Raw genomic sequence first — 12,992 nt, 5'->3', positions numbered from 1 at the left:
GTCCTCACCATTTTCTACACTCAGAACTATGCTAAATTAATCAGTGCACTAATTTAGTCATCACGCAGCTTTAATCCATATTCGTACCCCATAGATCCAGCCACCTCTGAAATGCTCCACCTATGAATGCATGAGGCTTTAGGGAGATATAAGCCATAACATGGTGTATTACATTTATTGATTTGTGTATGCTGAACTATCCTTAGGACTCTATAACCTATTTGGTCATGATGTATGATCCTTTTGATGTATTGCATTCTATTTGCCAATATCTTGTTGAGAAGTTCTGTGTCTGTACTCATTAAGGAGATTGATTAGTCTTTGGATCAGAGCAATGCTGGTTTCCATAAATGAGTTTGGAAGTGCTCCTTCCCTTTCAATTTCTTTGAGGAAGTTTTGTGATATAATATCCTTGAAGGTTTTGAAGAATTCAGCAGTGAATCCATCAAGTCCTGGACTTCTTTTATTTGTTAGGGCTTTTTTTAAAAATTATTGTTTCAGGCTTGGGATTTACCTCAGTGATTCCACCCCCTGCTTCACAAGCTCAAGGACCTGAGTTCACTCTTCAGTAACAAAACAAACAAACAAACAAACAAAAAAACCCCATAAAAAAACAAATGTACTGTTTTAATTTCATTGCTTGTTATTAGGTTGTTCAAAACTTTTATGTCTTCCTGGTTTAGTTTTGGTTATTCTTATAAGTCTAGAAACCTGTCCATTTCTTTAAGATTTCCTATGATCCAGTTATTAGTTTTGATTGAGAGGTATCTTTCCAATTAATTTTCTGATTCAAGGTGTCAGACTCTCCTCCATTACAGGGTACCTGACCAAGTCCTCTCTGAGTCTCCTCCTCTAGTCAGCCATGTTGGAGACACCCTCCCACTGACTTTTGCTAACACATTGTTATATTTGAAAAGAAATTATTCAGTAAGAACAGAATCATCTGAACTCATCCATGAATCTAGTAGCACTAGAGGGAAGTCTGAAGGCTGGCAAATAAGGAAGAACAGTGATAAGCCTGATATTTGGCCCATACCATGTCCTGCCCCAAATTATTTTTATATGAACCCCTCAGGTAATACATAAAGCACACACAAATAATTTATCGGTATGGAGTATAGAGCCCAATAATCTGAAGCCAAACACTAATAATGGTCATGTATTTAATTAGGTATGCTTCAAGTGAATTAAATATTTTAATTCTATAATTTCTTTCTCATTTCTTATTAGTCTTCCTGTCTTTATCTGTTTGAAAGTATAGAAGTTCTTATTTTCACCTTTCTTTTCAGATTAATGTTTGAATTTCATTAGGAGTGAAGTCACTGTTGCATTTGTTGGCTCTTTGTTTTCTTTATAATGCTGCTCATGTCAAGCAGGAATGTTTGCTTCTCCTACTTTCTTTACTCTTATCTGTTCAGAGGTTCTACAGTTTAAGTTCAGAAATAGATTTCACAGGGGAGGCTTTGGCCCATTTTCTAATCATGATGGGAATCAAACTGCCACACTAATCCCTAAGCTAGCATATGCTTTGCCACTATTCGGGCTCCTCAACTGAATCTCCTGTCTTCTACCAACCCAAATAGCTGGTGGTCTTGATACACAGGCCTAACTTCTGTTTAGCCTCCTTTAATAAATGAGAGAGAGCCGGGCATGGTGGCTCATGCCTGTAACCCCAGCACTTGGGAGGCTGAGGCAGGAGGATCACCATGATTTCGAGACCAGCCTGGGCTACATAGTGAGTTCCAGGTCAGTCTCAACTACATAGTGAGACCCTGTCTCAAAATAAATAAACAAACAAACAAACAAACAATACAGCGGACCTGGTCTTAAGTGTCATGAAGAAGTGAAAGAGGCTGCCTTCCCTGGACTCTAGTGTTCCGACACACTAGATTCAGCCCACCTTGTAAGCTTAGTGTGATGTTTGTCTATTCTGTTCCTTAACTTCAATTAGGTTCAATTTTTCTGAGTGTAATTATATCCTTCAATTTAAAACTATTTTCCTATCATATTATAAGTTTAGATAGGAACATGGACTTGTAATTATATTCATTAAATGCCTATGGCAAGCAAAACATAGCTCTCATTTTTCTATGGTGTCTACTTACATAAATTAATAAATTAGTCAATCGTGTAAATTGACTAAGTCATAAAATGCAACAAATATTGTGACAGCAAAACAGCAAGACACTAAAAAAAGTGTTCTATCAGCTTTATTATGAAGGATCTTAATCAGGTTAGGGAAATCAAACTGAGAGGAATATGGTTGTCTTTGAATGTCATCAATAGTAGGGTAAATCAGAAGTTGCCTTTCTAGTGTGAATGATTTATAATGCTTGACTGGAATGAAGTTAAGAGGTTTATTTTAGTGATTTTTCAAAGTCTGATCAGATTCTATGAAGTGTTTTTCTCTTACTAGAACCTTAACCTCCAAAGATTTAACCCTATAAAATTCAGTTTTTATTTCATTTGAAAAATTTTCAGGTATAGCAGATGCTCACCTTCAGAAACCTCATGCTGCTTCAAGGAGTATTAAAGAACCCTTCTCATATCAAACTGTTTCTTCCTGGTCCTCTTTTTTTGCAGCTTAGTTTCTTCTGTTCAAAGGTAATATGCATTCTATTTTCCATGGCAGCTATTACTGGACTATAAACCATGCTATAAATTTGGAAACCTGATTGGATTGAAATGTAATGCATGGATTAGTAGTTGTTAGGTTGTTTTATGGGAGTTTTCATGTCTATACTCTAATTCTTTATGCCTCTTTTTATGCTTTATTGTACAAAGGATGATTTATCTTTAGAGTCTTCAGTTTAACATTAGGGTACATTTCAACATTTTTTCTGCTTGGAATAACTTCCCTCCCTCCTTACCCCCTTCTTTCTTGTGTAGTAGGGGAGATTAAACCCAGGGCCCTCACATTAAGCTACATGCCCAGCCACTTTTAAAAAAAAAATCCTTTTGGGGGCTGGCGATTTAGCACAGTGGCACTGCACCTGCCGTACAAGTGCAAGGTCCTGAGTTCCATCCCCGGTACTGGGAAAAAAATTAGAAAAAAATATTTTGAGACAAAGTCTTCCTAAGATTCCCAGGCTGGAACTTGAACTTGGATCTTCCTGGCTCAGTCACCCAGAATGTTGGTATTATAGGCATGTACCACTGCGCCTGGCTTAATTTGTATTTTAAGTATCTCCCAAAGGCTTGATTGTCAGCTTACAGTGCTACTGAGAGGTGGTGAAAGCTTGAAGAAGTGGGGTCCAATGGAAAGAAGCTAGGTCACTGGGTGTGCCCCTAAGGGGAATTCTGAAACCTAAGCCCCTTCCTCTTTCTTTTTGCCTCCTGGCCTTCACAAGGTGAGCATCTTTTTTTGGCTACATGCTGCCTACCATAGTGTATCACCTCACCACAGGCCCAAAGACAAAAAGGCCAAGTGCTTATGAATGGAGATTTCTTAAACTGTGAGCCAAAACAAGCCTTTTCTCTTTATAAACTGATAATCTCAGGTGTTTTGTCACAGTGACAGATTAACACAGTGTGCGCCAAAGCATTGGAATATATGCAATTACAAGGATAATATCTGTGTAAGGTAGAGACTGTAAAAGAAGAATTTCACTTTTAACCCTTCTTAAGTCTGTGTTAGAAGAAATCTTATAAAGAACAAATATAGCACTTAGAACTTCCGGAAGTGCCTTATTTGTTTAGTAGTTATTGCCTCATCCTATACACAGATCGCACGTTTTGAGAAAGCAGAGCCCAACACGCTATGTGTTACAGGCTTGGCTCCAGAGTGGCACTTACGGGAGCTGGTGATGTGGTGGTACCTAGTGGGAAGTCTTGAGGCCACTGACGGTGTCCCCTCAAAGTGTACTTTATAACAATTCAGCCAGATGCACTCATACGACATGTGGTGTTCTTTGTGTATATATTATACTTTTTACAGAGAATAAAATATAGCATGGGATATAGATGGGTATGTTTAAACTATTGCCAAGCTCTACAGATGATTCTGTACTCCCTCCTTATGGGGACACACAAGGCCATCCAGTAATATGAACCCATGAACCACCATCTAAGTTGAGAAAATAAGTTTTGTTTGCTTTTGTCATTCTTAAGGCAATAGGTGAGCATTGTAAGTTCTGATTTTGGGTGTAGCAATTGATAAATAGAATGTATTAATTGCATATTTATTATAAAATACTGAAAGTTTTTATGTAACTTTTTCAGATAAACCCAGAAGTTTTGATGGATGCAAAATGATGACAGACATGTAATACATTCTTCCCTCAGGAGAATGGGGAGAGAGAAAACTTATTTTGTGTGGCAGAGTGAGATGTAAACAACGTCAGCATAGCACACCACTCATTCAGCCTCCAGTCCCTTTCTGGCACCCTAAGAATAAAACTGAAAACCTTTTTCTTAATCCTCATGAGGCCTCAAGAGCCTTGCTGCCCCACTCATGTTGGAGCCTTACATCCCCACTTCTTTTTGTGGGGAATGTGCTTTCCCCAGATAGTCATGAAACTGGTTTCATTCATCTGTTGAATGAATGAATTCCCTTATGTAGGGCTAGTATGTACAGTTCAGGAAAAATAAAGGAAAAAACCCTCATAAATAAAAGTATTCAAAGCCTTACTTCCTTCCCCATCTTCTCTTAAGATGACAACTTTGTAGCTTATGGCTTAGACTCATTTTTTTGTTTGCTTGTTTTAGGCTAATTTGTAAACAGTTTTTTTAGTAGAGTTTTATATTCATAACGAAGTTGAGCCAAAAAGCCCAGAGATTTCCCTTCCTGCACCTACAAGTGTGTGCCTTCTCTCACTGTCAACATCCTTCACCATAATGATCTTTTTTAAAACAACTGATAAACACTGTCACACCATAATCATCCAAAGTCCATAGTTTACATAGAGGTTTATTCTTGGTGTTGTTCGTTCTGTGGATGTATAATAGCATGCAGCTAACTGTTTGATTACAGTTTGTCGATGAATATGAGTACTAAGAGGACCTGCAAGTAGTTTTTGTTTCATAGGACACAATAAGCAGGAAAGGAGCCCCCTACCTGGTGGGGTCCTGCCCCTGTGGACCAGATCCATAGATAGCATCTCATCTCTGAAAGACCTAAGGTGAAGCTGGGTGACTGGAGAAAGAGGCTGGGATTCAAGTCAAAGAACTGGGAGGCTGAGCAGCCACAGCAGCAAAGCCCATGAATCTGACTGGGTGCTGGTCTTCGTTCAAAGATGTTGAACACTTGACACTTATTATGATAACCTAACAAGGTAGAGGCAGCAGGTACGTTGAGCTGGCTGGGACTGCCATTTAGGCAGGCTGGTACCAGAGCTCACACCTTATTTATTGACGCTCAGAAGGAATCCAGACCCAGCTCTGGTTGCGAGCTGAGATTGAGGCCCCAGACTGTGAGGATGAGCAGCAGAGTGAGCCCAAGCAGTGGGGAAAGGTACAGAATGGAGCAGCAGCGCCCTCTGCAGTTAATGTGGATCTTCATTCCTCCCAGATCTCCCTAAATTATCAGTGACTTTGGGTTCTTTTAACCTAAATCCTAGTCCTAGGTTAGTCCTAGCCCTAGTCCTCATGTTGCAGCATGATACTGAATGCTATAGTCAGAGCCCAGTTCACTGCACTGAAAGAGTAGCATCCCAGATGATCTTATGCAAATGCTCCTCAGAATTTAAATAGGAATTTCTCCGTACTATCTGAGACTGTGGGAGTTAAAGAAGCAAAATGCTAATGGTGGAATTTCAGAGTGAAGACCAGAAAGCATGGGGGATGTTTCAAGATAGGAGGCTTACAAAACACTCTCAAGTCATCTTTTGTGGTCAACCATCCATACTTACTGTTAAGGACACACAGTGGGTAGGGATCCTGTGTCATGGATGTTCCACCAGTGCTCACAGATCTATTACAATTTAGGCCTAAAAATGATTTATCTGATTGCCCTCTCTCTGCTTCCTCATTTTCCAATCCTGTCCTTTCTTCCCTTAATAATTTTGCACATCCTCTAGTTTCCTGATCCTGCACCAGGCAAGAGGGGCGGATGAGGAAGTAGTGTGGTGCTGTCTCTCCCTGGGCATCATGTGCCCCTAGCAGAAGTGGTAGGTGGTTAGATGGGTCAGCACATGGCTGTGTTTTTACCACTTTGACTGTTTCAGCCTGGTCTACATGGATGCCCCAGAAATACAAATGATAAACCTCCTGGATAAAGACCTGTGCTTGCTTTGAAAGATAATGTATTCATCTGACTGTGAACTTTTTTTATGAAGCATAATATGTAAGATATGTATGTATAGGTAGCATGTTACTGTAAGATAATAATTCCATTATCTTGTCAAGAAGGTACATACTCTGTCTGGATAGTGTAGGCTAGATTTTTGTTTCCAAGGTTTGGGAAACCTTTGCTCCAGAAGAGAGAATTAAGTGACTCATTTTTTTTTTTCTTAAAATACTAGTATCCACATCTTTCAAATCTGATCTGAAGATGGCTTTATTTGACACTGCATCACTTACCAAAATTAAAGCAAAAGCTTGGGATATTTTAAAAAAAAATCTATGTTTCATGTTTCTCTGCAAAAGTCTGACTACACTGAGCCTGCATTTCCCAAGGGAAACAATTGGTTAAGACTGAATAGACAGCTAATATCTCTAATGTGCCGCAGCCCTATCACTTAGTTCCTGATGTTCCACTTCCTTTGCTTGCATCTCTAATCCAAAGGAGGGGGACTCTCAGGGCTCTCACTGGACCAAAAAGTTAGTTGACCAATGATTAGTAAGATGAATGGGAGTAGCACTCCATGAGGCTGGAAGCTCATGACTCCTTGCAGTGGTCAGGACTTCTACTGTGGATGTGCCCAGATCTCTTGCAGGGCTGGACTTAGAGAGATGCACTGCCCAAGTCCATAGAGCCCCACTGGAATGGAGCAACAGGCCAGGGCATGAGTATCTTGTTGACAGTGCTGGTGGACTGCAAACCAGAGACTCAATCTTCACTTTACTGAATGCTGAACTCTGTTTTTTGAAAAACAAAAGGGTGGGAATCCTGGAAAACCTAACAGATAGGGATTGAGTGCATATAGTTTTAACTAGAAAATTAAATGTTACAGTTCTTACATCTGAATGTTGTCCCAAATGGTTTCAATAATATGAAAGCCATAGCTCCTTCTATTTTGGTAATTTACGTTGCAAAAGACTCCCAATACCTTTCTTGATTATCTGGTTGCCAAATCCATTATTTTGTCCACTCCACTTCATTCATTCACTCACTCATTCACTTATTCTTCCACGCTTACACCCATTCATCAGATATTGGAGAATGTAGCCGAGTAATAGTGTGGAGGGATGCAATGGTGAGCATGATACAGTTCAAAGTTCTTTCAGTACTTTCTAGTGATGTGTATAGATAAAAAGGGAATGGAGTGGAAAAATGGACTGGGAACAAGAAGTTTGGGGGTTTACTCTTATCTCTGTCTTTCAACTGCTAAGCAATCTTGGGTCAACTACTTCACCTGTGTGGGCTTTATTTTCTTTTTGTATAAAATGAAACTACATTATCTTATTTTGTTCCAACGTGTTTGTCTAAAAATTTTCTTATAAAAGTTAAAAATATTTTGCAGTCACAGTGAGAAGGGAAGGAAGCCTGTGATTATTTTTCAGGAGCAATGGCTGTGTTATATCTGAACTCAGGATTTACTGAAGAAACTCAAATGGGAATGAGGGTCTTGGAGAAAGGAGACCTCTTATGCAGTTGGGGAAATGGGTTTATTGTATCTATATATAAGGAAGCATTTATTGATGCTTTTCAAAATAAGGGATGAGATAACAAAAATATTTTAGCATGAAAACAAGATTGATGCAATAGACTGATATTGAGCTTATAGACTTTCAAAAGTACATAGAGCCTGAAATGATAGCTTTCAGGCCATATAATCATCCAGATCACAAAGTCAACTATACAGTGCAAGCAACACATGACAATAAAACGTGATCGGTGAGGCAGTTGCTCACTTTGGGATACAGGGAAGCTTATCAGGGTCTGGGGTCTGGGGTCACCGACAGGAAAGGGTTCTAAAATCGCATAAATCCTCCATATCTCTTTTCCATCTCGGGAACTTCTTTGGAATAACTTTCACCTTCTTCGTCAGAGGGCAGAGAATCAGCAAAGCGCTTCAGGAAGCCTCCGTATCTTTTCTGGTAGTCCATCCACCACTCTGGGCGGCCCACCCTCCTCATGAAGCCCCCATACCGCTTCTGCAGCTCTTTTGCTTCCTCTTCCAGTTGGGGGCTTCTCTTAAGGCCTCGCATGAAGCCCCCGTATCTCTTGCTGACATCCTCATCATTGTCACCGCCCTCCTGGTGGTGGCTCTCTCTCTCACGGTTGTCACCTGTTCCCAGCAGCTCCTTCAGTAGATCTGAGGAATTGGCCAGGGAATCCCCCTCCTCTGCATCCTTCTTCATGAAGCCCCCATACCTTTTGGAGAGGATCTCACCTCCATTGGCCTCTTCCTCTGGCTCCACGGGATACAGCTCATCCATCTTCTTCATGAAGCCTCCATACCTCTTCATGAATCCCCCATACTTCTTGCTGAGCAAGTGGCTCTCATCCTGTTTGCCGCTCTCTCTGAGCAAGTTGGTACCCTCTTGAAGCTCCTGCTTGGACATCTGCAGGAGATCCCTGCAGGTTTCCCAGATTTTGAGAGAAGGCAGCTGTCCTTCACACTCCAGTGTGCAAGCCTGGGAAAACAATTCATTGTAATGGTATTGAGAGGATTCCCAGATGTCCTTAAGTATATGAACAGTGGATCCTGCTATGCTTTGCTGTAGTAATTACAGTCTCTCATAGAACAGGTTCATCTGCATTTCCTCATGTAACTTTTCATCACACTGACTAGGCAAAAGAAATAAATGAAAACTTGAAACAAGCAAGTGTGTATGGGAAGGGAGTAAGGATTAACTGAACCAAATTAGAAAGCTGTCAATGGATTTTAAACCAGTGGTATACACCATGAATGTTAATATTTTAAGAGGCCCTCCTCCTCCAAATTAATTTAGACTGGTTGCCGTCACAATCTAATTTCACCAGTTTTCCTCTGCTGATGTCATTTTTGTTGGAGATCTTTCTAATCAAAATGAAGGAATTTCTCTTTCTCTAATTTGAGACATTTCCCCAAAATACCCAATATCATTTTGTCTTGCAAAAATCAATCTGAATAACATTTATTTGCTCTCCTGTGTTAGCATTTTACTACAATGCCATTCAGTATTCTTGCAAACACTTTCAATTTTCAAAGAAAAACAAAGATTTCAAAATAAGATTAAAAGAAAGACATTTTAAAAATTGAGTTTACATCTGATGAATTATTTGTATTCTGATATATTGATTTATTGAAAGTAGAGATGTTTTGTTTTCCCATTTTTATTGGTTGCCTAAAACATTTTACCAACTTGAATCAAATGTTGATAATGATAAGATCAGATAGGAAATTATATACATGCAAGTGCTCAAATTATTTGTGTTTATTTCCTTAACATTTAGTCCTTGGTGTGTAGAAAAAAATCTTTTATAATGGAAACTATGCTACTTAATAAAATAGAAATGATCAGCATATAATTATTTCCTTTTTTATTATGTAATAATCAAATTCAAACCATTGAAAAATTTAAGCTATATATTCTAATGACTTTTTTCAGACTTTTTTCTACTTAACAGATGGCTTGTGTATGATTCAAAGAGTACCAATGTTACATGAACACATACAAAAACTATATTCTATTTCCTAACATATTATAGCTCTCAAATGTAATTATAGGACTCAGTATAGCAAGGATTGATTTAGACAGAAAAGTAACATATTTTCTTGTTTTTATAAATGTGCTGGTATATTAATTATTATTAGATATATTATTTTTGCAATGAAAGAAAGCCTTTTATTCGTATAACAAAATCTTTAGAAGATATACTTAACTCCTTATGATTATTTAAGCTTTATGTCTAAGACTAATATGCGAGCATAAAAGAAATCTAAAGATGATGTCATTAAAATGACTCCATTTTATTCCTGGTAATACCTAATCAAGGAATCAGAATATTATTAAAAGCTGAAGATATTCTAAAATATTTACATGATTATGTTGCTAAAAATTAATGTTAAATATTTTGTATATTTAAACAAATAGGTTTTTAAAATGTATGTGATTTGAGAACCTTTCAAAAACAAACTGCTAATAATCAGAACAGCACATTCATACTTAAGAGTAGATGTTAATTTATGGATCCTATAGTCATCAACATGTCTTTAGTGGTCTATTCATCACAGTCTCATTCTATGGTCAGGCAGAATTAGATGGTGAACACTCCCTCTGGACATTAGTCAAGACATGCTTGCTCATCATTGTACCTACCACAGGTCAATACATAAATGTCTTATCAGTGGTAGAAGCTTGGCAAATATTTGTTACATTGATTTTACTTCAGTTTTGGCCAGGTAACCTCATTTTTCCCATTTCTGTTATATCTAAGCTAAACTTCTAGAGCTGTGGTAATTCTACAAAACAGGCATTAACTAAATCCTTTGTCACCGAGAAAATAACTCTAAATGTAAGTTCCAGCATGAAGCATAGCAGTTCGTTATTGGTCAACATTCCTTCCTAAGAGAGATTTAAATTATAGGTGGCTTGTTATCTTTTTTTCCCAAGTTACACATACTACATGTGCCATACCACCGCCTTCATTAACGTAAATAACAAGTTACATAAGGCAGCGAGGAAAAGTTAGGAAAGAGGAGTTAGTCTTTTCCCCTCTCCCTAATCCTGCTAAAGGCCAAGGGGAGGGTGAAAAAGGATAGAAGTCCGAATGTTTAGTGCTATCCAGGGAAGGGCTAGCCAGGTGTACGTGAAACACAGGGCATGGAATGGGGGAGGGAAATGTGGGGTCAGAAAATGAGGTCTTCAATACGGCATATCTTAATTGTCTTTCTCTCCTACTGTGTACACAATTCTTTATTCACAAGATCTTTTCTTATGTTCCTAGCATTCACTCAAATTTCAGGCATAGCTTAAAAGCTTATGACTACAGGGGAAAGGAGAAAAATGGATGGCAATTGTATCCTGTAAAATGGAACCTTTTTCTGATAGTTTAAATGTAAAACATTATTATGTATCTTTTCTGTAAAGCTAAATCAGCACATTCTTGACGAAACAGAGCAGGGAATTCACATATTCAAATTAAACAAATATATTTAATTTGAAACATATACCTCAGACTTTTGGAATCCCTTCGTTTTTTTCCATTTCAAATCTCTACCTAACATTAAATTTCTTCAAAAGCTCAAGTGAAGCACAAAGCAGCTTAGATTAATTTATCATATTCTATTGGGGTTTTTAAAGTGTCACATAATTTCAACAAATTTCAAAGGCAGTCATTACACGAGCTAGTTAAAATGAAGCACCTTGAATCACAAATCTGGATTCCAACTCACTAGAGCACCAGAGGTGATTTAAAAGCCTACAAACTATGATCAGAGTGAGAGTCATCGTATCATCGTGTCCCCCTTCTAATTTATCTTTAGGTTGTTCACACCTCTCGTCCCTGACCATGCCTCCTGCCCCCTCTCATAGCCAAATCAACTGTTGCTTTTGTCAGTATTACAGTTGCCATCATGACAGAAGTTGAATCCCATCTCATCTTGCCTGTACAACAATTATTAACCTTGTCGACTATGATTTTTCCTTCCTTTGTCTTTATCTCTTTATTTCTTTTCTTGCTCTTATTCACAGGTGAGGGACCTGAGGCTGAGAGAGCTCAGGACAAGAATTCAAAAAAAAGGAGAAGAAATGCTATTAACAAAAAATTATATTATTTGTAGGAAGGTTGGTTATGGGTGAGGGCCACTTAGCTGGGAAGGTAGGAGCTGGGGTGAGTGGACATCTTCCTTCTGGCAGTCTGGGAGACCCAATGCTCTCCGAGGTGCTGAAAAGAGCAAGTTTCAAGGGTTCTAGAATCCCCAGGGTTAAAACAAACTTGGGTTGTGTGGAGATATCTCCACCTTTATCAACCCCAGACGGTCTCAGGTCCCAAAAGCTCAGAGCCAGAGGGAGTCCTTGGTCAATGTTCTGGGAATAGCCAGATCTCTTGTTACCAAGGGTCCTCCCCACCGCAGCACTCACTGGTGTGACGAGATGCGCAGTGGCTCAGCCTGGGCTGTCCGGACTCACTGTGAACTCTCATCGTGCCTGAGTAACACTCACCAGAAAGTTGAGCTCGTCAGGGCGCACCAGGCGGTAGCTGCATATCGCGCAGTCCTGGCTGCACTCTGTCTGCACGGTGGCCAGGACCCCGGGGCCCAGCGCCAGCAGCCAAGCGCAAAGGTTCAGGAATCTCGCCATGGACTGAGAGGAGAGAAGTAACCAGAGATCTAGGCGCAGAACGTACCCCTCCGGAGGATCCCTCGCTGCGACAACCCCACCGGGGGCGCCGTCGGGCCAGAGCACTCTTGTTCCTGGTCCCTCGCCCCCAGCCCGCAATTCGGACACCTTTTAGGGAGAACTGGGGTTGGCTGGATGGCTTCAGGGCTCCCAGGTTGTCACAGTCGCCCTCCAAACCTGGGGTTGCCAGGGGCACCCTACTAATTTCTTGGGGTCCTTAGCCTAGGGCAGTGTTCTGTTGTGCACGCCTGAGAGCTGGGGCTGGAGGAGAGTGGGAGCTTGGGGAGACATGCATTGACCTGGATCAGAAAGAGGAACCCGGAGACCCATGCCATGGGTGCAGGCGGACTTCCCTAAACCCGCGCAGCAAAAGAGAGCTCAGGGCAAATTCACTCACGTTGTGGTTGCTGGAATGCAGCAGGCTGGTTGGAACAACCGGGTCCCAGATGCGGCGACTCTGGAAGAGAAGGAGGCAAGTGTGAGGGAGCCGGCGTCGGGGGGAGGAGGGCGGGCAGGGCCCTCAGACGGACTCGAGTCTCACCGTCGCGGTCTGCGGTGTTGCA

The 12,992-nt window shown here is 40.2% G+C and overlaps 1 protein-coding gene across 2 annotated transcripts in view; it reads right to left on the bottom strand.

The window, feature by feature from the left end:
- Nucleotides 1-7,729: 7,729 nt before the first annotated feature.
- Nucleotides 7,730-12,992, bottom strand: part of Penk (proenkephalin) — a 5,785-nt gene continuing 522 nt past the window's right edge. Inside the window, exons 1-4 of one of the 2 annotated variants that reach the window (XM_010611142.3) lie at nucleotides 12,971-12,986; nucleotides 12,827-12,886; nucleotides 12,253-12,393; nucleotides 7,730-8,739 (exon numbers count right to left, since the gene is read on the bottom strand). In XM_010611142.3, coding sequence (XP_010609444.1) covers nucleotides 8,074-8,739; nucleotides 12,253-12,390 — 804 coding nt within the window. In that variant the 5' untranslated portion in view covers nucleotides 12,391-12,393; nucleotides 12,827-12,886; nucleotides 12,971-12,986 and the 3' untranslated portion in view covers nucleotides 7,730-8,073. Of the gene's footprint in view, nucleotides 8,740-12,252; nucleotides 12,394-12,826; nucleotides 12,887-12,970; nucleotides 12,987-12,992 lie in introns of those variants that run through there. The other variant, XM_010611141.3, reaches the window with a different exon arrangement.

This window comes from Fukomys damarensis, unplaced genomic scaffold (assembly GCF_012274545.1).
Source record: "Fukomys damarensis isolate Sample0158 unplaced genomic scaffold, DMR_v1.0_HiC HiC_scaffold_5, whole genome shotgun sequence".
Classification (NCBI taxonomy): Eukaryota; Metazoa; Chordata; class Mammalia; order Rodentia; family Bathyergidae; genus Fukomys; species Fukomys damarensis.
This window is presented reverse-complemented; position numbering and strand designations above follow the sequence as displayed.